At 38.2% G+C, this 27,488-nt stretch overlaps 1 protein-coding gene across 4 annotated transcripts in view; it reads left to right on the top strand.

Moving 5' to 3' along the window:
* Nucleotides 1–27,488, top strand: part of LOC127618731 (agrin-like) — a 318,903-nt gene that overhangs the window by 209,896 nt on the left and 81,519 nt on the right. For all 4 annotated transcript variants that reach the window (XM_052091344.1, XM_052091343.1, XM_052091346.1 and 1 more), the window contains 3 exons: nucleotides 3,627–3,851; nucleotides 6,738–6,944; nucleotides 22,076–22,297. In XM_052091344.1, the coding sequence (XP_051947304.1) occupies nucleotides 3,627–3,851; nucleotides 6,738–6,944; nucleotides 22,076–22,297 (654 nt within the window). The remainder of the gene's footprint in view (nucleotides 1–3,626; nucleotides 3,852–6,737; nucleotides 6,945–22,075; nucleotides 22,298–27,488) is intronic.

Raw genomic sequence — 27,488 nt, 5'->3', positions numbered from 1 at the left:
CATAGGACACACTGAGTAGGAAATATCTGTAGATGTCCACTTTGCCCCACGACACCATCAAACAGAGATTGCACATATTTGGAGGATTCGAGTTTTATGACATGTTAATAAATATAATCTAATATAATGTAATGTTATTTAATATAATGTAATAGAATAATTTTTAAGCAATATTTTAATCTTAAATAATTTAGAAATCTTTCATTTCTAAATATACTATTGTTTATTGTTAGTTCATTTGAATTCATTATGCATTCAGTAAGGGATAATGTACAGTCAGTCGGTTGTTATCGCAAAATAAACCCAAACAGGGTGATCAGGAATTGTATTACCCTGAAGGGGTTTATTTTGCAATAACAACTGGCTGACTGTACATTTTCCCATTTAATACAGAACACTAGCCAAAGAAGTAAATAAATGGACATAAAATATTGATTTGTGTTAAATCACAGGACACAGTATAAAGCGCTTTGGTAACCTCTAAGGTTAATAAAAAAGCACTATATAAGTGCAGACCATTTACCATTTAGTTGTCACGATCCCCGGTTGTCTGCCCTGTGTTTATCCCGTGTCATCTGTTCTGGACTACACTTCCCCATAATTCTCTGCCCTCATCACTGCCCATGCACTTCATTGTTCTCACCTGTGTGTCATTATCCTTTGTGTACTTAAGCCCTGTTGTTTGTTCAGACTTTGTCGGTTGTTGAATGTAATGGTTGTCCTCAATGTTTCTCCTGCCCGTCCTCCCGTGGATGTTTTTCATGTTTGTGTTTTGTTTTCCCCTCGTGGATGTTTTGTTTGTTCCCTGTGTTGTTTTATTATTTTGAGTTACCCTGTTCACCCTTTTGTTCATTCATTAAAGAACTGCATCTAGATCCTCACTCCTCGTCTACCCTCGTCTGACTCATAACACTAGTGATCACACAGTGAGCCAAGAAGTTGAAAATGTGACTCGAAATCCCCGGATGTGCAGTTGTTACTCAAAAATATCAGACCGCTAGATGGCGCCATTGGCCAATCAGAATTGAGCATTTAAGACAACCGTGTATAAACTAATGATAACATATGCATTTTTTAATGTTAAAATGTATTAGTTTATTTTGAAATTTAATTTGAATTGGGAGCTGACCCCAAGGCGAATGTTCCTATCTTTACAATATAATTTTAATGTATTCTACAAGCTGTCAAATAAAAAATAATAGCAACATTTAAGAAAACTATTATATTTAAACTTCTGTAATGTGTTGGAAATGAAAAATGAATCATTTTTTAAAGCTGCCTTTATATTCTTAAATGTATATAACTATAATAATAAAACCTCTTAATGTAAATTAACACAACTTGGTTATATTTGATATAATGTCTTAAATGTTATGTTACCCATGGCCATGATAATGGTATTATAACAGTTACAACTCTTGCACTTTATACCCTTGAACAACTGTGTAGTAACCAGTCCTGAGATGAATTTATCTGAATAAAAATGTGGAATTTAAAAAATTGAATAAAGACTTCTCTTCACCACATTTATTATTTCAGCCAAACTTCGTGAAGTTTTATGGTGTTGCGCAAAGATGGTTAGATGTTGTTGATGTCACTATCTGCATTGTACTAGACCTTTTTGGTTGGGCTCAATACTCCCTTCTTTTGAGAGCTGTACTATATTTGTGTTAGTATATACAAGTCCCTGACCTGGCATCAATGCTTCCTGTAAGCCTAGCTTTCTCCCCACCTGCCTTTCTCATTTCTTTTATGTCCATGCTTGTCTATTTTTTTTTAATTCAGAGCCTTAGAATTATTGTGTTTGGTGTGTGTGTGTTATTTGCTTTCATGATGTCTCTCTATCTCTGTTGCTTTGTCTTCATTTCCAGCTTATTTTGTTCCCGGTTACTTTCTCTCTCTTTAATGCCCGTGTTTCTTCCTCTCCCCTCTGTCGTTTTGTTTTGTTTATGTGTTTTGTCTTGATGTCTCTCATTCTTGTCTAATTTCCTCTGCCCTCTCTGTCTCTGTCTCCCTTTTCTTTTTCTTTCTGTCTGTGTGCCTTTCTCTTCTCTGATTGTATGACTTGCTAGCGGCTTGGCATTGTCTTACTGTGACACTGGCTGATAAGTCTTTTGTGCTGCCTTGTTTCTGGAAAGTGTGGAGGCAGGCTAAACTGTCAAACTTATTTCAATAACCATCTTGGCATTTCTATTACAATTATGTGCGATCTTGCCTGGGCCGGGCCCCAGAGCCCCCTGCGGCCACATATAGCCATCAACTTCCACCAACTCATCACTTCCCTCCCTTCAGCTGTCACCCTTATCTTTCACATTTCTCTATTTCTCCTCAAATCATGACATGCCTTTGCCAACAGCTCTGTCAGAGGTGGCTGGAAGATGCTTTAGAAAAAGAATGTGTCAGGTCTTGCGGTTGGCACGTGCTCTCCTACTTGAAGTCTGGCTCCCATTATATCCCGAACTAATTCCCTCCTATCCCATTCCCATTTAACACTATTCTTAGGGTTGGGCATCAAGGATCAGTTCTTATTACTTTTTAAAATCTACTGGAAACAAATTATATTTCAGACGTTCGGAAAAACGAACTAATGTTGCCCGATGCACAAACGAATAGATCTTGCAAGCTGATTCTTTTTAAATACTTAATCAAAAGTGTCATCCTTTACTTTAAAAATAAGGCGGAAATGTGGAGCTTCTAATTTTATACAAGCACTTACATTAATTCTTCTGTTAATGCTTGTTTATTTTTTGAGCTGGTATTCATTGGTATTCAACATTATGCCACAAATGTCGATTGAGCTTAACTTGTATTACACCCAGAATATTACTTTAAGTATTGTGACTTAAATCAGTGTAATTACTGACTGATTGTTCATATGGCAACATGTAGTTAAATATACATATTCAACAATTGTGTTCCAACAAATAATATTTTAATTGAGAAAAAAATAAATAAAACATAATTAAAATGTTTTCTAAAGCAGTATTTTGTTTAGTATATACAGGGTTTACATAGTCATGGAAAACCTGGAAATATAAAGGAATATTAAAATATCTTTATATTTAAATATCAGGTCTTGAAATGTCATGGAAATTTCTAAAGTGAATATTTTTTCTAGTTTTTGTCTGCCTACAAATATCTCATCAGCTAGATTTTCTTGTAATGAGAAAAACTTTCTAGCAAACTAGTGATGTCTTAGTGAATAAGTTCTGAATCAAAAACATTTTTTTAATTTGTTTCCAGTGATCTCAAATAACTTGAAATGTCAATGAAAAGTCATGTAATTGAATTGGTCAAAAATGGTGGAAAACTTATATATAGATAGGGACAAGTTGATTGTAGTTCTCCTCAAAAGAGAATTAAGGAACCAGAGTCCTTTAGTGGAATCATAATTAGAATTGTTGTATTTCTTACGATACCCATCTCTAACAATTCTGTTAATAAATGTGCCAAAAAGGCCTAACATTTTAAAACATAAAGCAGATCAGTTTATCAGCATTATATCAACAAAAGACAATGCTATCTTACAAGTACCATGACGTACTTTAAACATCAAAATTTTTCGATTGATTAAATCTGATATAGTTTTCTATCAGTCTCACTCTTTTCATGTCTCTTGTCCCCAGATCCATGCAGTGACAAAGAAAACAACTTGAACTTTGCCTGTCATGTGGAGCCAAAAACTTACAAGAAGATGACCTTTGCTCCACCAGAGTCCTGTCCGCCAGACCCCACACCCATCTGTGCCAGCGATGGGCGCACCTACAAGAGCAAGTGCCAGATGCTGCAGACGGCCATGCAGAACAACCTGGAGCTCAAGCTGGTCTCCACTGGCAGCTGCAAAGAGGGAGGTTAGTATCTCAGCATCACCTCCCAGGAGCTCATGCTCATGTCTGATAAAGGAGCCCTACGGCTGCATTAGATTTATTATATCATGGCTGCAGCGAGAAAGCTCTGGACAAATTAAGTCAGGTTAGCAGTACTGTCATGCCTACATGATACCAATCTCCACAAATCCAATTTGCCTGTCGGGCTCTGGCAGGTGTATTGTGGCAGGGGTGTATCTTCATGGGTGATGAAAAGATCTTCGCTACCTTACTCTCAAGCCCTGTGGCAAGGTGCAGAGAGTGTGTGTATGGTAGCTTAGTGTGTGTTTGTGTGAATTGTGCGTGTGCCTTGAGCAATTGTGGTGTTATTTGTGGGCCACTGTTGTCTTGGCATAAATCAGTTGTGTGTGTGTGTCTTGATGTAACTCAAGAAGCACTACCAGTTGTCTCAGATGAATGTCTTACACTGTAAGACACTGTTCAGTCCAAATGTGTTCTTGGGCTAAAAAAAGCTAGAATCCTGCAGGGCAACAAATGGAGCAGAATGCAGGTGTCTCGAGGTGAGCTTTTAAAAGTTCAAGCTCTTTTTAACTAGACACGGTATATAAAAAATGTGTCACTCCTGCACAAGATGCTGAACAAACAGTGAGATTAGGAGCAATGTTCAAACACTTCCATCTAGACCATGTTTGCAAAAAAAAAAGGTAAAACAGCACAGATGGATGTAAATACGTGTTCAGTGGGAATGGCCACTAAGACACAATGCTTCCCGACTTCTAGCTTGTGTTTAGGATCGACCCAGTCAGTATGTGAATCAAAATCCTCATTCATTCTGAGTATCACAGCTCCAGTTGATGGATTCCCCTCTGTGTGTATGTTTGTATTTTTAGTCACATTATCCACTAAAATAAAATCTGAAGCAGTGTTTAATGCACAGCTACAGTATGTAGGAGAGATGCTTCACCACTACTGAATCTGCTGCATCACAGCAAAATATATTAGCTCAGTTGTCAGCTTGTGAATTGAAAGTAACGGGGGAGAAAGAGTGGATGCCGTGAGATAATGTGTTGACAAAAATATTCAACACAACTTTCTATTGCATTGTCCTAGCTGACTGCATACATAAATGTACATCCAAATGTATAAGGTTAGTGAAACTTGAATCAATCTGATTTGTTACTGGTTGTTTATGGGGATCTTTCAATTAGGGACACTTTTGATAATGTGACTATATGTTAAAAGGTGTCCTGGAATACATGACCTTGATCAGCCTTCAAGTTAATTTTGGTACCATGATGTGGATTTATGATATTGTGTTTGAAGGTATGATGTTTGATGACATTTTTTACTTCTAGAGAAAAAAGTTGGATAATCCTTGAACTTGGTTAAGTAGCCAAGTAGCTACCAGTTACATTTTAATTATTAAAATATTTTTTAAAGCAGAAGTAATGTTTGCACCAATAGAGCCATCAAACGGAATTGCAAATATAAACTTTGCCTTCAGAACAACTTTTTGAATAGACTCCCCATCTCTCTAAGTGGTAGTCGTAAAGTGGTAGTCACGCCAACTCACGGCATTGGTTGAGTAACATTGTTGGGTCTAAGCGGGTCACTCAAAACAAACACAGCAAGTTTCCTAGTGCCACAGAAAGACAGTGCTTACAGTTTAAAAAAAAAAATTAATCCATGAATGTCTTACTTACACTCACAGAGCATTTTATTAGGAACACTATGGTCCTAATAAAGTGCCAGATGTTGACTTCTGCTGTTGTAGCCCATCTGCCTCAAGGTTCGACGTATTGTGCATTCTGAGATGCTATTCTGCTCACTACAATTGTACAGAGTGTTTATCGAGTTACTGTAGCCATTCTGTCAGCTCGAACCAGTCTGTGCTGCATTTCTCAAAAGCATTGCAAGCTTAAGTTGTTCATAGAAACCTATGATCTACTTAGGCCTAAGATGCTTTTGGGAAAGCAGCCCTGGCCATTCTCCATTGACCTCTCTCATCAACAAGTCGTTTCAGTCTGCAGAACTGCGGCTCACTGGATGATTTTTGTTTTTGGCACCATTCTGAGTAAGCTCTAGAGACTGTTGTGCATGAAAATCCCAGGAGATCTGCAGTTACAAAATATTCAAACCAGCCTGTCTGTCACCGACTATTATCCCACAGTTGTAATCATTGAGATTAAAAATGTTTTCCCCATTATGATGGTTCATGTGAATGAAGCTCCTGACCAGTATATACATGATTTTATGCATTGCACTACACCCACATGATTGGCTGATTAGATAATCACATGAAAAATAGGACAGGTATTCCTAATAAAGGGCTTATTAAGCTGGGATAGGATAAATATTTTAACAAAGAAAAAGTTACATCAGCTTTAAGCATTGTTTTTCTTTAAAATTATCCTAGAGACACATACGTTCCCCTAACTGGAGAATCACCATTATATTACAATGTACTGTTGGCTGGAAGGAATCACTAGACTACAATTCATGAGATTCCATCTGCTTTCCTACCACCTCTAGAGAGACCGCTCTCATCAGTATGTATATCACATCTTTAAAGACAAGTTAGATAATGTAATCAAACCAAAATCAAGCTCAGATTGTACAATAACATAATAGGTCTCTTAATTTTCTCAAACAGAATAAAGGCTGCTGTAATTACACACTGCTACGGCCCATCTGTGACAGCTTAACAAAAAATTCCTCAAATCAATTGATTAAATAATCAGGCATTGTAATTAATTCAAAGCCCTTGAGTAAGTCAATATTCGATGTCTGATTGAGCAAGTGAACTAGGGAGAGCAAGTGAGATGGAGAGAGCGAGAAAGATGTCTCCAGTCAGTGTTGATTCCATTGCCATGTTGTTGTGTCAAGTATACATGTTTCTTTATTCTCCAGGGGGTTGCCCGAGTGGCTGTAAGTTCAACGCACAGTGTTTGCTGGAAAATGGAAAGTTTCGGTGTTCCTGCGACCCCATCAAATGCGACGGCACCTACAAGCCCCTGTGCGGAAAGGACGGCAAAACATACCCCAATGAATGTGAGAGGAAACTTCAAGAGTGCTGGATCAAGACCAGCATCCCTATCAAACAGCAAGGGCCCTGTGGTGAGTGTGAAACTGTGGGGAATTGCTGGATCGGCCTCCCACACTGTACAGATGTTCCACATCTTTATTTAGAATTGTATGTCTTTTGTTTGTTCTGCTTGTTTGCGTGTATTTGAATGTGTTTTGGTGGGAAACTCTTGTGGAAGGTGCTCATTCTCTTTCATTGCCAATGCACTCTCATTCTGCCATTAGCTCCAATGACACATGAAACTCTGACTTCATGTTTCATTCCTGTCTTCACTCTTCCAATGTCAGTCTTCCACGCCAACCTGTCCATGTCTCGTCATTTTCCCCCTCTGTCCGTGTTTTCATTTTATGTCCTTTTTGGCTGTCTTTAAACCTTGATTTTTTCTGTTCCAGTGTGTCTCTCTGTCTGTCTTTGTCCATGTGACGTCTACTCAGGGCTGCTGCTGGACACACCAGTCGTTGCAAGCTGGAAAGAGTTCAACCTCTGACCTTTCTTGTTGGGGATTCTGACCTGTAGGTCTCCTTCAAGTGGCCCTCAAAGTGCTGGTTTAATGTTTTCCTCCTACCTCTACCTGTCTCCCTCTATATCTATGTCCTTGTTTCTTTGCATGATTGGAGTGGCCCTCCCTGCAGCTCCAGTACTTGTGGTGCTATTTGGAGGGCAATTGAGTTCATTGAGCTCTTCTTCTTCCGAGTGCTGTTTGTGTTTGGATAAATATTTGAACAATCCTCCCGACCCTGACTTTGTTGTTGTCCCAGTATCTGCTTGCATGATGCATACATGCAGCCCCCGTGATAGGTGCTATCTTAGTAGCCCTGCTACTCTTGGCCAGAAATGCGAGAAACATACTCTACTCCAAACCAGAGACATGAATACTTGGCCAAAGCGTGAAAGTGTGTAGTTTCATACTTAACATGCGTACTATGGCAGTAACAAACCTCAGTATTTAAGGTTACCTTAGAGTTGCCTTCAAATGTCTGAGCCATTAAATAAGCAAACCTCAGTATTCACTATATGTAGTAGAAGACATCCCACTATGTGGTAATGCTGAGAATGCAATGCATACGAATACTCATAATTGTGTTCTGACTAGGGATGCAGCAGAGTTTTTGATGTTTAGATTAATGTCTGAGAAACAATTGCGGTTAACCTGTTTTACGATTATCTGCACATTTACTTATTATGCAACAGCACTGATGCAAAAAATGCACATCATATAACAATTGAACATCTAAGTGGACATATTTCTGGGGGATATGTGGACGCTAAGGGTACCCCTGCAATAAAAAAATAAGATAAATACACAAAAAAATAAATGGGAGGTTATAAGAGTGCACTACACAGCTTATGCACATCCCGAGCTTAGTGATGTGCTTCAGTGTAACCAGAGTGCTTCAAAAGTGTGTAACTGTAAGATTATTGTGGGTGCACAACATGTAGTTCATGTCATCCAACAGTTTTTTCTTCAGCATCAATTTACCTGTTGTTTATCAGACACCCCAACAGCAACAGACTATACAAATACTGTCCACAGCATCTCACAAATAAACCTGTGGACTATGCATAATAACGGGAAAATTGTTTACAGCAGGCGATTTAAAGTCAGACAGTCTAAAAAATTGACATTTATTGTTGAATATGATGAATTTGTACAGATGATTTAGATGCAACTTTTCAAGTTTACTCGCTGATCAGTATCTACACAAAAAACTCTTTTAAATTATCTGTTTATACATTATATTAAAAATGTTTGCCACGTGTATAAAAAGCATTTCACGTTTTTTAACTGGGGATTCTAAATTCTTACGGTTAAATAACCGTGACATTTTTAATTGCGGTTAATAGTAAAACAATATAATCATGGCATCCCTAGTTCTGACACATTCCAAAACACAATGTGTAAAATTAAGCTTACGTAGCTAGAAGCATTTTCAGTCACATACTTGTTTAGAGTACATTTCGTGATTTAAGGCTATAATATACGGTTTTACTCCTTATGGGTATACTCCTTTGATCGCAGCCCGTTCAGATGCATGCACATAAAACAAACAAACCTCAGTATTCAAGGGGGCTTTCAGTTTACCTTAGAGTAACTTTAAATCTCATAAACTGATCGCCCATGTCGCAAAACATGAGTGGCTCTTCAGACTTCAGCTTGACTGTCATTTCATCATGGGACTGTGAGGAACATTCAATGAATGTTGTAAGATAAAAAACTCTATAACCAGTTATGACAGAGCTCCTGATAAAAGTTGAAATGATCAGGATTGGTATCGGCCGATCAAATGACAAGAAAATCGTTAATCGGTATCGGCTGTAAAAATCCTGATCAGAGCAATCCCTAATGAGCACACATGTGCTGTGTACTATGCTGATGAAAAAAAAAACATGAACACTGCGCAAGACATAGTGTACGCTAATTCAATTTTGGCCCTAACTCTTCACTTTAAACCACAAATATATTAAACTCAAGTTCTTAAGGCAGCTATTTAAAAAGATTGTAATAAATAAATAAATGGGTTCTGGACAGTGTGTTAATTATGTGCGGGGGAAGTGTATCCAGGGCTGTTTTGGCAGGGTTCACAATTTAAACACATTTTAGCAGTACAGAAATATCTTTCTCATTTATTCTAAATGCTATGTGTGTCCTACTCCCTGGCAGCACAGACAGTATGAGGTAACTATAGTGCTGGTTGTAGCTCTGCTTTTTCCCTTCTTCTCTCCTCACTTTCAGTCTTTATGACTCATTAGGATTGTTTTCTAGTCTTCTGTTAAAGATGCATAAATTAACATGTGAAGAGGAACAGTGCTTGCGTCTTCCACTTTATTTAATTATTTCTGACAAAGTAAAAGTTTTAGTCCTTTCAGACTTTCGCTGGTGGCAAATACAGTATGTTTGTTTTATACATTTATTTACATTTACATATTCAAGAAGCAGAACATTAATTAAACATCAAAAGGCTCTGTGGCAGACCTGAGCCAAGTATGAGCCTTTCTGCCTTTCATGCGGTCCCCCATACGATACAGAATATTAATGTGTGAAAGCCTTCTGCGTTGGATACCTGCAGTTAATTGATGTTTAAATGCAGAAAAGTTGTGTTTTGTCTTTTGTGGCCTTTTTCACCTCCCTTCACCTCTCTTTCTCTTTATCTCTTTTTTTGGGATTACATGTTTCTCTCCTCCCATTAGGTTTATACAGAAACAGTAAAAGGTGGAGGATTTGATTTGAAAAATGTGATCAAAGAAAGATAGAAATGTTCAACAGTCAGGTTCTGGAAATTAAAATCCCATTAATTTTCTCCATAGAGTAATAGATTTTTAATGATAACTTATAAATCTTAAAAGTCAGCTCTGAACTCGGAGGTTGTAACTCAATTTTAAATTCTTCTCTTGTCTTCTTTTTTATTAATAGTGTTAATAGCAGAATTCCTTGGTAAGAACTGCACTACCATGATGCTGAAGAAAAAATAATCAGAAATCCACCAATCAGAGAATCGTGGCCCAAAAAAAAAAGAAAAGTGTAAATGTATATATATAACGCATACTTAAGAGTCTTTAGTGACCCTTGACCTCATTCCACCCCTTGCACTTGTGCCCACATCTCTTTAGCATTACTCAATATCTCTCTTATAAATATTGTATCACAAAAAATAAAAAATGCCAAAATTGCAAAAAAAAAATAAAAAAAGAATAATTATTATAAAATAATTATAATGGTTTAAGTACCAAAAGAGTTTAGGGTCATTAGAGACTCTAGGTATGTAAGAGTGATTATATTTTTATGATTTCTTCATATCTATATAAGTTTACTATCACAGGATATCTATTTATTTATTGCAAGTGGAATGAGTACAAATAAATATTATATCACATTGATATTCTGTGCAACAATGAATTGACAACAATGGGCGTGTGCACATACATATTCTACTTATTTTTTTATCCTCAAGGTGGTGCTTTTGTTTCAGTGATTGGCTTGATTTACATTTGACATTGCTGTTTGATAAAGTAAGAGCATGAAAGTAAACTTTAGTCATTTTTATTTGTACAGCGCTTTTCACAACACACATCGTTTCAATTCAGCTTTACAGAAAATTATGCTTTAACAGAAAATTAAGCTGTAGTATCTGTAATGTCTTAAAATCATTTTGCGGTTTGATAAAAACTTGATTGTAAATTAGTGTTTTCTTTGGAGAGAAATAGAGCTGGGTCACTATGCAAGAGACCTGATTTGTTCCAAAATCAAAGACATCTGCAGTACTAAGTGTCAGCAGTAAAATTGCAGTCAACAAGGGCTGTACATCATAAATGGAAAATAGGAAACATTGTAAAAGTAAAAAGGGTAAAGATGCACAAGACAAGACTATGTTTCCCCATCTAATAGTATATCTGTATTCTTTTGATGGAACGGTACAATGTTATGGTGTGTATAGAGTTCAGTTTCCATTAACATCAGTGTGAGGGTTTTACTCTGTTATTTGGATGTCTGTGATGCAACAGATGAATCTAAGAGTCCCTGAGTCAAAAGGCTTGGGAGTGACAGATACATGAAAGACTGTAAAAATATGGAATAGGGCAGAGTCAAAGATTATAACAGATCAGAGCCACCTGTGGACCTTTACGTGCTCTGATGTCTTATGTGGACAGGCACAGAAAGGCTTCTACATCACAAACAGAAAGATAGAGAGAAGGCCTGAGCCACTGAGTTCCAAAAGCTTTTACATTTGTCAGAGATGTCAGAGATACAACTTATGTACTCTCTGGCACCTCACTCAGAATCTGAAAGAATAAAATCCCATCTCAATCTGTGAGATATTTTCTCTTTTTATTTAAAATGATCTTTTATCTTTTTTTATTTTTTCCAATGCTTGTTTGAAATTCTCATACAGAGGGGTCCACAATCCCTCATTAAAAAATTCTGGGATTCAAAATCTTATTTAAACCTGTAAATAAAAAGTGTTAGGCTTTTTTAGTTTTTATTTGCAACAAAGAAAAGTTCAAATATATTTAAGTTTCTGCACTATTTGCACATCATTACTCAAATGCAAGCAATTTTGCATCATTGACCATGTAAACTCTGTACAAAAGGTCAGATTTCAATGCTTCCTTTGAAGCACACAAGATCCTCTTTGGAACATTTTCAAATCATGCATAAAATGGATCATTAGGTTTTGAACTAAACATGCCAGCTCGAGTGCATGCTGTAATTTAACAAAAGAAACCATAACAAGAGAGTATAACAAATACTAAGAAATCCTGAAATTCAGATAAATTCATGTTTTTACTCATAATAATGCTAATAATATAAAAGGGGTGGACTTTTGGACCCCACTTTATTTTTTAAAACTCATCTGTCCAAGACATTTTTACTGTATGAAACTAGGCTGTGAGTGACGGAAATACAGTTTATTCAATATATTGTACCATATTTTTGTGCAATGGTATTTACATGGTACTCTTATGCACTCCAAAGAATACCAAAGAATGGAACTAGTAAAAACATGTTATTTCCATGATACATAATCATACCATGGTGCTTTGGTACTTTTGTGATTAATAATATTAGGTTACATATACATTTTCACAACCCATATTTTTTTCCAATTGAAATTTACAGAGGTAGGCTAGGTACACAATTGTACCACATATTAGGTCTCATTCATAAAGCACAAGAATTTTTGAGAAATAACAATTCTTATTTAATATGATGCATAGTTTACAATAAAATGTGTCATGCTTGTGTTTTATGAATAAAGCTCCTTAAATGCTATCCCTCACAGCCTCGTTTTCGTTTGCGTCCAATTAAACACTGTATGCTCTGAATGAAATCTATGAGACCTTAAATGATGAGCTTTGTGCATTATCATGGCTCAGCTCTGTCCAATGTAATTTCAGAGCACTTTAACTCAGTGGGTGTGCCTGCTGTAATGGACTACTAATGATAAGGAAAGAAAGCAGTCTGTTTCTCTAGGCACCACAAGATGGATCCTGCAAATGAAGCTGACCTAAATACAGAGCTGTCGTTGTAGTCAGGTTGATGTTTCATGCCGGGCGTAGAGTGAGTAGCACCTCAGCACCAGCTTGCTGTCTGCCTCCCTGTTCCTGTAGAAGTAACTCATAAAGACTAACAATGGGCTCATCTATCTGACAATGTAATTGAGCAAGAGCTGCGTGAAAAGAGGTGCCTGGGAATTGGGTGCCCCAGGTGACAAGACTTTCTGATTAATATTTATCATTTGCATATTTATTTGATTAGCATCTCTTGCTGAATAACAGCACAAACTTTGATTTTGTCATTTATAAAAAATAAATAAAAAAACAAGTTAAGCACCCATTGAACTTTGGAGGGCCCACAGAGATAATGTGTAATTAATCCAATTGGACGGGTAGATTGAAGAACCAGGGTAGCATATTTATAATTAGCATGAACCTTTGCACCTTTCTGTGTGAGGGAGGGTTGAATATGGGTCACTGTTGTACTTTGGAAGGCCCTCACTAGCAGCCTCTCTTATGTGTGTTTGTGTTAGGAGCCTTTTTGTAGAGCAAGCTTCAGTAATGCATGCCTGTCTTCCCCTTTGTTTTCCCCCATTGCTTCATCCTCCTCTGCTTTCCTTTCTTCTATGTTCAGAGTGCAATGTGCATTGCTTCTCTTAATGTTTGTGTCTGTGTGAAGCCCATCTGCTCAATGGATCCATGGATCCCTCTCGCTCTCTGCTCTGCTTTTGAAGGAATAGCTCACGCAAAAATGAATACTCTGTCAACATTTGCTCGCCCTCATATCGTTCCAAACCATATGATTTTCTCTCTTCTGTGGAACTCCAATGGAGAAGTATGACAGAATGTCTGAGTGGCTCTCTCGATACAATGAAAGTATATGGCAACCAGGGGTTATCTGACTCCACAAAGCACTATGAAAGTAATGAATAAGATTTGTACACTATACGTGTCTTCTATAGCCATAAAATAGCTTTGTGTAAAGAAAAGAGAAAAATGTAAGCAGTTATTGATAGAAATTGTTGCCTGACAGTCATACTCACTATTCAATTTAATTGAATGGAAAAGTCAAGAGCTTTATATACACATATCCTTTTGTAATTTACAAAACACTGTAAGTGATGAAGGTTTTTAACAACATAAGGGTAAGTAAATGATCAAAGAATGTACTTTGTTTTTGGATGAACTATTCCTTTTATGTATGCAAAATCCAGCAATGTTGTTTTTGAATTTTGTTGCTTTGTTCACCTTTCCTTTTTCTTATTTTCTCTCTCTTGTTTTCTCGTTGCTGCTTGTCTTTCTTTCCGCTCGTCCAGTTTCACGGTGTCTCACCTCATCGGCTTACTCCCTCGTGGTTTGGGGAGGGTGTCAGAATTAGTTCCTTGGTTACATTTTCAATGTGTGGGTAAAAAGAACGTTTCGACGCCTTTGAAGCCATTGTTTGGTGATAAGCGCTCTTCTACAGAAACCAAACACTGCCTTTTGGGGGATTTCTGCTTGTGTCGTGCTAATATTTTCTTCACTCATTTTTTCTCACACCTACATGCTAATAAATGTCAAGCTGAAGGGGAAGGTAGGGAACGAAAAAGAGTGAAGTGAGCGGGATGTGATGGGGGAATCCCTGTTATAGCTGTCTCTGACTATGTACGTAATAGCATACTACCATATTATTCTGACAATTGCAGGAATATATAGTATGTATACATTGCACAGTATGAGAATACCTGGATGACATGCTACCTTTGTGCTGCCTTTACCTTCCATTTTCAGTGTGATGGATAAACCGGATGCATTTTTTATTAAGGGGCAATATTTGCTCCATGGAATAGATTTTTAAGGGCGTTGTTTGTATATTTATTGGGGGCTTTTGTTTCTAATCAGACAAAAATCACAGCATCGTCCTTTCATGTAAAATGCTTTTAATAAATTCTGTCAAATATATTTATTAATCTGAGTAATTAGGTTGTTTCCTATAAAATGTATATCATCATCAATTTATAATTTGTATGATAATATATTTAAATAATTATCAGATAACACAAACAAAACATTTTGAATTTTGTGGGCATTTTTGTAAATTTTTGGTGGCAGTTTTGACCTGAGCCCCTATTTCTGACACTGACTGGAAGAACTATCAGCTGCAATATTTGAACATATCTTTCTTGATTGGATGGCCACATTTTCAGACATTTTTACACCAAATTAAATGTAAATTTCAAAATAGCTTTTTTTATTCCCAGGTGGTAACCGGATGCCACATATTGGATTAAAACATGCTATGTTATGAGGTCATGTGATAATATATAGCATACATCTGTTTGATCGGTTTATCGTGTAATAAAAGCAACTGTTTTACTTGTTTTTTTTTAAATAGTTGGCTGTATACAGTTTATAATGCACAGATTTCAGTTAGCTAGTATTCCATTACAAACACATGATATGCAGAGAGAGAGAGAGAGAGAACGTGTTACATGTGTAGCTTGCTGAAACTCACAAACTCGTCTGTTATTGGCAAGATGGAACGGGTATTTGCAGAAGATGCTCCTTCCTCACTAGAACATTCGTATCACTATTCACACATGCCCTGTAATGCTGATACGAGCGATGGATCTCAATATGTATGAGCGTGACTACAGCAGTTCCCTGGAATAATTCTGTGCGTTTACAGTTTTACAGACTGTGCTAAACGAACTACTCTTTCAAGCAGATTCGCTGTAGCTGAGGATATTCCACCTAAGGGGCTTACAGGCCCCCTGGAGTGTATGTTGGCTGACTGTCTACAATCTGACAGCCCTGTAAACCGAGTTCAAACTGAAATCTTGATTAGTGTGAGAGTCTTTTGCTTATTTTTTTTCTCTCCACTTTTCTCCCCAATTTGGCATGCCCAATTCCCAATGCGCTCTAGGTCCTCGTAGTGGCGTAGTGACTCTCCTCAATCTGGGTGGTGGAGGATGAATCTCAGTTGCCTCTGCATATGAGACCGTCAATCCGCATCTTATCACGTGGCTTGTTGAGCGCATTACCACACATTACTCACCACGTGCCTCACAGAGAGCGAGCATCACATTATAGCAACCACAATGAGGTTAACCCAACGTGACTCTACCCACCCTAGCAACCGGGCCAACTGGATGCTTAGGAAGCCTGACTGGAGTCACTCAGCACACCCTGGATTCGAACTTGTGACTCCAGGAGTCAGCGTCTTTACTTGCTGAGCTACCCAGATCCCCAAGAGTCTTGCTCTTTAAATAACATGCACTGTATTGGTGGAGAGATTGTGAGTGGGTGTTCCCACGGGTGAGCGAGGTGTTAGGATGTTGATGTTGGCCTGTCATCACAGAGGGAGAAGCCTTGTGCACTGCTGGTGTTAATAATGCTTAACACCATGTTTCAGTGGTAATAGTAATTAAACAGTACAAGAACAAATGTAATATGATGGCAGTGCATGTCAAGGAGGGGGAGGGGCCACAATGTGGATATTATTTAACACCTCAATGCAGAGGAGTCGTGCACCTATTTTAAGGGGTCATCAGTAGAAGTGTTAATTACTTAGTTCATTTCAGGGTAATACGTGTTGTTAGTGTAGAGTAGGGGTATTCAATTAAAGTTTCAATAGTTGTGGTCTCGACATTTCCATCCCACTAAAGGTCCGGACATTAATAACTTCTATCATTGCGTAGCCATTCTGACAATGTGTAAAAACATTTATTTTTATTTTTATAAATTTCCAATTTGGCAGCAATAGTGCTTTGTAAAATAAGAAAATAATAATAAATCCATCCTAAACAGTAAAATAAATAATAATAATTTCTTAATAACTGGCCAAGGATGAGGACATTGGGGGCCCAGAGACAACCAAAGTAGTGGGATAAGGGGGATCTTCTTCTGTTTAGAATATATATGTATTTACAGTATATATATATACAGTATATGTGTTTTAGCGAAAGATGCTGGTGTCCATCTATATTGATGCTCACTGTCTCCGCTATGGTCTACTGTCTTTAAAATAACCGCATCTGCAGATCAGCTATATGGTGCATCATGTCGCTGGCCAGGGGAAAGACGCAACAAACATGGAACATGAAGGTACAGTCGCTAAACCCGTAACTATATAGAATAGAATAGTATGAAGCATATCAAATGTTAGATAAGAGATGCAAAATTCACAATGCCTCCATACTTTAAATATCTGGGGTATTATTCAGTAGAATTTTTTGACTGAGTCGTGATTAATTTCTGACCCTGGTGCAAGGAATGAGTATATAGCTACTCGTGTGGTGGCAAGGGTCTGTGTTATGCAGAGATTCTCCTCTGCGACACTCATGCCCTACAGCGCCTGATCATAGCAATTACTCAGCTCTTCCAAGCCCTGCTATTTCCTCAAACCTTCTCATTATCAGGGCCGCTTTTCCACACACACAGGAGCGTGGGCTCCTAATTAATGCACTCTGGCACTTTTCAGTGTCGCTTTCTTTTTACATTCACAGCCCATCTCTTGCAGCTTTCCTCACTTTTATGTACATGAACTGCCAAAAAAAAACGTAAAATATGCCTGTTCTGTGTGCATCTCATCCCAGTGGCAGTCCCAAAGAGGCATATGGCTGTCATCCAGCTTACAGCTGGAGTCCTTGAAGACTGGCACTGCAGCACAAGCCTTAGGGATGGCAGCCCACTATTTCAAAGAGGCTCTGCCGCTCTCAGAAAAGGGCTCATTTTTTACTGAGAGAATATGCAAGCCCTCTCAATAACCAAAGCCTGTCTTGGCTGTTGCTGAAGTTTTTACAAAGTCTGTAATCATAGCTTCTTGTAACATTATTTCTCCGAGAACTTTCTCACTCTCTTTCTTCCTTAACTTATTAAATCTAGATTTTTTCTCCTATCCCCTAGAGATGTAAAACAGTGAACGTAAGAGTGCTGTTTTCTTTCCCTTTTTCTTCTTATTCGTTTTTTAAAGTGAGGAATTCTTTCATCTTTATAAAGATGACATCACCTGCAACCAACTACATTTATACATTTTGCATTAATAAATGGTTATAATAGTAACAAATAATAGTTCATGGCTGTGACATAAATAAAGCTTATTGGCTCAATATGACCAGCTGAAACTTCCTGTTTCAATAGGAAATACATCAACACAGGAAAGAAAATTGCACTCGTCAAGCCATTTCATAGGGTTTTTATTAAAAACTAAAGATAGCTAAGAACTAAACATTGACTACGTTTATATGGACATTAGAAAGTGGCTTATTGCAAGAAAGTGGCATTCCCGTTTGCATGCCTTGTATAAGCGGCTTACTCTTTACACCTGTATACATCCAGCTTGATCAGTAAGCAGCTTTCTCCATACCAACACTTGTGTAAATAACAAACATGGCATTCGCGGAAGATTTTACTATTTTATTCTCTGTTGCGCCAGAGTTCTTGCTGTTTTTTCTCCTTAACTTTCTATCATGATCCGCAGCAAAATTGTGTTGCAATAGTACGTTTTTGTCTTAAATGGACACTCTTAAACAAGGCATTCCCCCAATGGACGGGTGCATATACAGTAAGTGAACGTGAGGGACAGTCAATATTTTACATCAGTGTGTATATTTTGTAGTTTGTGCTTTTCCCACTGTACTCCAAGAGATGTTGAATTCTTTTAATTGTTTTGACTTGTTAGGCTCCATCCTATTATGTGTGTTTTCCGGTCTGTTCACGCACATGTGCACTTCTAAAAAAACATTTTGTTTTTACATTGGCTCATAAGCTGCGTTCTTCAAAAGAAACCTGGGTTTGTTAAAAAGCTTTCTCTTAATCCCTTTAACAATGTAAAGAAATTGCCGTTCTTGTTTACGTGACGTTTCAGTACACCGCTTACTGTAAATACTGAATTAACAGTTTTCTTAAGTGCATGTAAACGTGGTCATTATCAGTGGCTGCAGTTGGCTTTTAGGAGCCATGCCCTGGGAAATGGGTCATTGAATGGTTCTAAAGGCTATAAGTGCATCACTGATTAGCCTGATCTCATCGTCCTCCAGCCCGGTGTTTCAAAAGCACAGATGGAAAGGAGTTGAGAAAGGAGATCTGGAGGAAAATCCCACTTTCAAGGCCTGCAAAATTAGGCACAAATCCACTGTTTACACAGTTACATGCCAGTTCAAGGCATATTTTAAGCTCTCAGCAGAGAAATCAATAGCTGTGTTCCAGCGAATGCACTCTCTCAGAAAAGCTACTCTAGGACACTTTCAGATCGGCAAGGGAACACAGTTGTCAGGAGGGTAAACTTCTTACTTCCCACTTCTGTTTAAATTTATGTTGGCACAGCTGAGCAGTATGTGTGGGATTGATAAAATGTATGTGTGTGGCACCGCTTGATTTCTGTCATGAAAAACATGCTTGGTAGCAATAAACACGTCATTTGATGTAAACAGCGCTTGATAAGTGTTTGATACGCACTTCTCACCCTCATCCCTGGCTGCAGCCCTCAGATGTTGGGTGGGATTACAGGTGGTTGCCATTAAGAGGTTAGAAAAGGGTTACGTTCAAATCTCTCAGCAGCCTTGTGCTGTTCACTAAAACCCTGAGGTCTCAGCCTGCTAGGTGCTCTAGTTTACATATATGCATTTGGCAGATGCTTTTATCCAAATAGACTTACAGTAGAGGCCGTTCACACCAAAATGTTGCATCTGTCTGCTCTGTTTTTTTATTTCTCTGTGTAAATATGTGCTAGATGTCCAGATGTCTTTGAACGGTGTGCAGCTTCTTGCTGTGTTCTTTTTCTTGCCGAAATTCTAAGATGGCATGTCAAGTGAAAAGAACTTCACCTTTTTCAAAAACTCATCTCGAGATTCTGTGCCATTCATTGTGCTTCGTCTAGCTTTTTTAATCGCAAGCACATGTTCCGTCTGAATGGCCCCATACTGTGCTGTCAATTTATAAATTTTATCAGTTTGGTTTTCCCTGGGAATCGAACCTATGAACTTGGCATTGTTTTGGCAATGTTCTACCAGTTGAGCTACTAGAACTTAGGAACTAGTTTTGTTCTCCAAAATGGGTGAGATAGGAAAATGATTGCTTAATCATATTTAAGGTTTTGATTGACACTCCATCTCTCTACTAGAAGTTCGGAATGTGACGTAAATTTGTATTACTTTGTTCATATTTGTTCCCATCGTAAAAAGATAGTTATATTGTGGAGAGGGGTGTATTTGATTTATTAAAAGACAGTATGATGTTTTTTTTTACTTCGATATTAAATGTATCAGAGTCTGTTATGTTATTTGGTCACAATGGCATCTGATCTAGGAACAATTGTTGTGGTGACAACCATAGGCAACTCAGTTTGTGAGCACACATACACACACACTATGGGATGGTATGGCCATACACATATGTAATTTCATTTATATGTACACGCATGCACAGAGAGAGGTAAACAAAATGTGTAATCTCTCTCACACAAGCCAGTATGCACCTGCAAACATTTACCGTCATCCTGTCATTTTAGCTCTCTCACAATACAGAGTGAACCTGAAGGGCTGCCCTTATTTTGACATGTCTTTAATCTTGGTGTGAAAGTGCAAACACATCATGATTACTCTTCTAGCCTTTATCCACCCCCGGCCCTCAAACCCCAAGCATACAAATGTGCATTGCTTTGTTTACATGAAAACAGAATATACCCTATTTACTTTCTAAATGCATATTCCTGGTCTTATTGTGAACGATTGATCAGTGCACGTTGTTCCATAGAAAATTACTTTTGTCTTTGTGATCTTTGTAATCAAAATGTAATAATTTGCTCTTCCTCTCAAACAAGGGCCAGCCCAGGCTATTGGATAATCCAAACGCAGGCAATTAGATAATTTTAACTGGTAGCCAAATAGATGTTGAGCCATTATATTAGCAAACTCACATTCAAGTCTGGCTCCATTTTGGTATGGAATGCCCAATTTTCACGATCCAGTCAATTCTCAAAATTAAGTCCCACCATACTTTTTTTCTCATTGCATATCTTATTTGGCTCTGAAATATGTCACATGGGTTTCGAACAGGAATTCTCATTGACCCTTCTGATTGGGTAAAATAGGCACTTTTTCAACTCTATAGAAAACTGAGCTGTGCTGGTTCACTGCTGACCCACTTCCCCTCTCTCTCTCTCTCGCTCTCTCTTTTGTGCTTGCTCCCTTTGTCCCTCAGCCCTGTCTGCTAACTGCAGAAGTTAATGAACTAGCAGTACTGTGGAGCTGCTGTAGCGCCACTCAGAATACCAGCTTCTCCCTCTGATGTTCATTTTTCATATCTGTGCTGTAGCCCAGCGCACTGAATTATTAACTAGAGCTCTCCCATTTCAGGGATGATGCTTTACGTTTTACTTGTCTTTCTCTCTATATTTTGTCTTCCATTCTGTCCTTTATTGATGGAGGCTTGGTAGTGATGCATGACGTGAGATGCAAGTTGTAATTTCTCTGATAGGGCATTCAAATGGGGATGCATGCAGGATGCTTTTCTGTTTAGCAAGGGGTTTGAAGGTCATTGGCTGTGTCTGAAAGTAGGAAGCTATCAAGGCATGTACAAATCCAATGTTTGTGTAGCATCCAGTCTACTAAGACTCTTCCATCTGGTCGATTTTTAAAGGCTGCATAGACGCATCATTTGCTGCCTGTGATATTCCACAATCCTGTATTTGTGGTTCTGTGAGACTGACAGAGCTCAGAGCTCACTTTAATTTGTTCTAGAGCATCAGATGTGATGGTGTTTTAAAAACCATTTTTAAATCAGTTTTCTTTGGTGGTCCCTTAAAAAACCTACAAAAACATTGTAAATTTACTGACTGATTGGGCAGGAAGACCGCTATCTTCGGGTTTCAGTATCTGTTAGACACTGTCATTGAGGTGAAATCTTGCACTCTGATACTGAACATTTAAATAAAACCTTTGTGAAATCTGCTGCAAATCTGCCACATATTAAACAAACAAACAAAGTTCTCCAGATGTTTGCTATAGGATTTTGCCAAAACTTTGTTTTGTAAGAGACCCAACTCTTTTTGCAATCTCTAAGTGACCTGATATATAATAATTTCTCCTCTCTACCTTCACTTTGTCCTCTTATCCTTTTCTCCCTTCGTTCCCTTCTTCCTCTCAGCTGTGTGGTAACACTTGTCTCTCTGAACTGCTTTTTGGGGTAGATCTTAATCTAGAGAGCCCCTGTCTGGAGAAGACCTGTGACTTCGGAGCCGTGTGTGTGGTGAAGAATGGCGAGCCCGTGTGTGAATGCTCAGACGCATGTCCTCAGGAACAGGACCCTGTTTGCGGCAGCGATGGGCACACGTACAGCAGCTCATGCCAAATGAAGTCCATGGGATGCGCCCTACAGAAACAGATACAGATGCAGCATAAAGGACCATGTGGTAAGTCCACACACACTCACACTGATGTCACTAAATCCCTCTCTGCCTTTCATCCTCGTCCACCCCCTGCACTTAAGCACTCCACCGATATTTTGAGAAAGGATTGTAATTTTCCTCTTCCACAACCTTTTTTTTTTTGTTAACTATGCACTTAAGTTAGAATTAAAGAGGGCAGCATCCTTCAGAGTCAATTTTTATTTTTTATTTTTTTTGACAGGCTTTGTAAGTGCGCTCCAGATAAGAAGCCTGTTCACCCTTCAAACAAGCACATGTTTATGTGTACTCTTCACAAAAGGCTTGTAAATCATTTTTGTAGGCTGTCTTTTGTGTTCACTCAGGAGAGGGAATATTAAGTGGACCTGCTCATGGATCTCTAAAGAACTTGGAGCCCTTTGTAAAGCCTGTTTCTTTCACTGTCGGATTAAAGGAATAGTTTACCCCAAAACTGAAATTCTGTCATCATTTACCTCATGTAGTTGGCATTCTTTGTTCTGCAGAACACAAAAGGAGAAACTTTGAAGAACCGGATTGGCCCCTCTTTTCAATACAATGACAGTGGATCATGATTCCTCTTTTGAGCTTCAAAAAGGATGCAAAAGTATAATAAAGGTAGTCAAAAAGGTAGTCCATGTGACTTATGCATCATATATAAAAAATTGTGAGGCATACAATAGGCTTTGGCGAAAGACAAAACGAAAATGAACAAGTCATTATTCATTGAAAATCTTGATGTCCCATGCTCAATAATGAGATAATCTTGTTTGCCTTATGTGAAAAAAAGTGATATGGGTTTAGAACAAGATGAGAGTGATTAAATAATGACAGAATTTACGTTTTTGGGTGAACTACCCCTTTAAGTTCAGAGCGTAAATTATGACACTTTTGTGTTGATGACTACAAGAAGTGTGATGTGTTTGCAGTGTGGATAATAATACGTTTTCGGTTGAACACTCAGTTTTCTGTTCCCTAACTTCGGAGTTTTCCATTTTATATGGAACTATAGAGTGTTTTCGAAAGTCTCCGCTGTTCCAGTGTGTATGAGAGGTGGAAACATAGCAAAATCAATGCGTTTTCAACTGAAAACATATTAGTGTGTGGATGTGACCTCAGTACAAGTGTGTGTGTATTAGCTGTGCCTCCAGTGAAGAGTGTTTGGAATGGATGCCGGGGGTTATTTGAAAGCAGCGGGATTGATCTCAGAAGAGAACGCTGCAGGCCACAGTTGCTCTTTAATGCAGTGCCGCCCATCATGCTGTATATGTTGCCAGATAGTAAATGACATATGATGGTGATATCTCTCTCCTCAGAGGCTACTGGAACATCAGCTTAACTGCCCACAGAGGCTCTCAGAGAATTAACCCACAGAAACAGGTTTGGGTGGGGCAGATAAGAGGAAGGGAGCACCTACTGTATAGAACTGTTTGGTTTGTAGTCCTAAAACCTGCAAGAGAGTTAGCATTTTTTAACCCCCAAAGCATTACTAATGTATTTTTAGAATGGCTTTTTTGATTCATGAGTAAAATAATATCTGTGTTTAATATTACTTGAAGAGACTTTCCTTTTGTGTTCAACAACATAAATTGCACTCGGTCAAACCTCAAATGTGTATTTTGGAACCATTGGGTGGTTTAATAAACAAAAGTTATTTTATAAGGACTATAAAGGTTGTCCATCAAGTCAACTCACATTCATTATATTTGACTTGTAAATCAAAAACCACTATTCTAAAAACCACATAGAAATTCCTGAAGGAACCCATGGTGATTTGGCCTTTCGGGTTGGCCTGCAAATTGACATCATAACTGAAAAGCTCTATTCTTGTTTCTGTCCCTCCATATAGATAAAAACTGTCCTAACATTGTGGATACTGTAGACTAGGGAGAGAGAATGTAAGGACAGAGAGAAGCGTGACAAACTCAATTTGAAACTACTTTTTTCCACATACTAGTATGTGGAAAATGTTCCATATACAATCTAAACCTAAAACCTGCTTCTGATGGTTATATGTTGTTTTTAGCTGGTCCAAGCTGGTCATAAATGGTCCTTAGCTGATCCAAGCTGGTATTTATGATTATCTGGACTACCAGTGGGTTAAAATGGTTCTGACTGGGAGGTCCAGAACTATACAAATCCACTTCTAAAGGGTCAACATCCTGATGAGTTTAGTTCCAACCCTTATCAAACACACCTGTACAAGCTAATCATGGTCTTTAGGATTTCTTAAAAATTACAGGCAGGTGTATAAAAGCAGGATTGGAAATAAACTGTGCAGCATCATGGCTGTCCATGAGCGAATTTGAATAACTCTGTAATAGACCACCTTGCTCAATCCTCTTGCTTTTTTTCCAGCATGGAATAGTCTTTATATCTAAAATAATGCATCCATGATAATGCTTACAGTGGCTCCATTAGTGTTACGGCACTATAGAGCTACTGTATATGCGGCCAGTGCAGGTGTCAGGGGAAAAGGGCATTAAGACCAGCTCCGTCTAATAAAACAGAAGGGAAACCTTGTTCATTTAGGGTTGTGTACACAGCCAAGCGCTCAGCCACAAGTGAATTCTATTATTACAACCGTTAATTATCTGGGCCTATTCAGATCACAGCCTCTGTCTTACTCAGACCCCAGCTGTGTTTGTGTGTATTCGTTTGTGATAGCTTTAGCTTGTGATAGTATTAGAGCTGGGCGGAATACCGACTTTTAAAGATATATTGATATATTTTCAAACGAGATATAGGATGAGACAATACCGTTTATATCGATATATTTTGATGTTGCGTTAAATAAACTGTTTTTCCCGTAAAGCCATGCCAGTGTTTGCATCTTTCCTCTAACATACTATACACGCAACCCACTCTGCGTCTGCGCACATACTCAGCCACACTCGCTCACATTATAGTGAAGGGCATTCCGGCTCTTTTCACCTCTTAGCTCACCAAAATAAAGAACTGGCTTTTTTGGCTCCCAAACGGCTCTTTTTAAAAATATGTTTTGTATTTTTTCAAATCAAACAGTTTGCGATAGTTTGACTATAATTGGTGTTAAAAAAATTCTAATTAACTTATTAAATGAAATCATACTCTACCTTAACCACAATATATTTAAAAATGCATTGGTTTGTTATGAAAAAGAACGCTTTTCAATCTTTACATTTAAAGTATAACTTTTTTAATGTATATAAACAAAGTGCATATAAATGTAACAATTCAAAACGAATACAATATATGAATACAGTGCCGGTCCACACTGCTGAAGAAAACTCACAGTCTCAATCAGCTCCCTGTGTCGTGAATCAGTATAGCGTGAACACGAATTCGGGCACTGATAAGGGTACTGATCCACTGAACATTGGGATACTTGCGACTCAATCACCCGTGACACGTTAATGAGCTTGCGCATTGTAGCGCAGCTGTTATTAATCAGCACAGTCACTGTATATTCGTTTTTTAAAACTTATTCCAGTGTAATATAAAAATAAGCATAACAGATAAATGGCATGAAGAAATAAATATACTGTATAACGGAGTGTATTTTAAACCTTCTTGCAGCAAATTAAATATTTAAACGTTTGTTTCACTTTCATGGTAATTATGAATGAAAGACATTAGAAACAACATCTCTTTTTGAGAGAAAATAAAGCTTGGACTTCATACTTGCACACATTTGTGCTCGTCATCTAAGGACTTGAGAGACTCTAGAAGACACAAGAACATTTCTGGTAAGGGAGCATAGTGAGCAACGAAGCTCCCTTGTCTCCCTAGCCTAAAAATACAGAGATATGATTTTTGGTCCATATCGCACAGTGCTAGCTTGTATGTGGGTCGCTGTTTGTATCAATGGCCCACATGAAGGGAGAATGCGGCGCTCCTGGCCAAATTTCATTTCATTTTCTCCTCTCTGCTTCCAGGGGAAACTCATAACTGCCCTTATCTTTTTAGTTCAGGTGCCGTCTGATAGAGATATGACTGACGTTGTTTATTATTCCAATTCTTTGCGCATATTGAGTGGCAGCTGAACGTGTCATCCAGGAACAGGGAAATGTGCTGTTGTAATGGAGTGTGTGATATCTACCCCTCTGAAAACCAATATTTATATTCAAAGAAATGAGAGCTGGCAAATAGTCAGCAGCAAATAAGCAGTTTTTACAGGTGACTGAAATGTTACTGGCCACAGTTGGGGAATATAGGTCACCTGCAAGACACTGAGCTGGTCGAGTAAGAAAAATCATCTGGCGGTAGAAGGAGTGAGATGGTAGTAAATAAAAACGAGGAGGAGATGGAGCGGACTAATAGAGCGAGTGCCCTTGCCCAAGCACCAATTGCCTGGGAATTTTAACGGCTTGTCACAAAAAATGCTGCTCTGGACCCAACATTAAAAATGTTCCTCTCTCCTGGCAAAAAGGGAGCAGTTTATCGCTTGTTTTTAAAGGCATTTCAGGGCTGAATGGACAGATTCTCTCATCTTCTCGCATAAGGATAAACTAAGCCCTACAGGCCCGAGTCTATATTCATATCCAGGATCCAACTCTGTATATGGGATGTTCAAAGCTACAGTATTTCAAAAATCGACTAGGTTTTCAGGCAACCCACCAACTAATCAACTTCTTGTTTTTAAGGGATAGTTCACTCAAAAATGTAATTCTGTCATTATTTACTCACCCTCGTATTTTACCAAACCTGTATGACTTTTTTTCTGTGGTAGAATGTAGGAAGTAGGTTAGGGACTTACTGAGTCTCAGTCTCAAGTCACTTTCACTGTAAGGAAAAAAGATACAAAGAAAGTGGTAAATGAATGGTGACTGTGGCTCCCTAACATTCTGCCTGACATCTTCTTTTGTGTTTTACGGAAGAAATAATGTCGAGAAGTATTGAAACATCATGAGGGTGAGTAAATGAGGACATATATATTTGGGGTGAACTGTCCCTTTTAGAATGCCCAGTATGGTTTAAGTTTTACCTGACCCCGAGTGGACGTGTTTCTAAGCATGCAAAAATCTAGATAAGCTAGTCGACCACACTAATTGACAAGTCAGTTGTTGGACAACTAGTAGACTACTCGGCCATCAAAATCCATCCTTACTCTGTATGGTGAAGCAATGTTAATACAAACTAACTGTACAGACTCCTGTGTATATTGCACTTCCCTTGGCTAGAGCTATGAAAGCATGGAACCAGGTTGCAACTGATAATG

This window comes from Xyrauchen texanus, chromosome 25 (assembly GCF_025860055.1).
Source record: "Xyrauchen texanus isolate HMW12.3.18 chromosome 25, RBS_HiC_50CHRs, whole genome shotgun sequence".
NCBI lineage: Eukaryota > Metazoa > Chordata > Actinopteri > Cypriniformes > Catostomidae > Xyrauchen > Xyrauchen texanus.
This window is presented reverse-complemented; position numbering and strand designations above follow the sequence as displayed.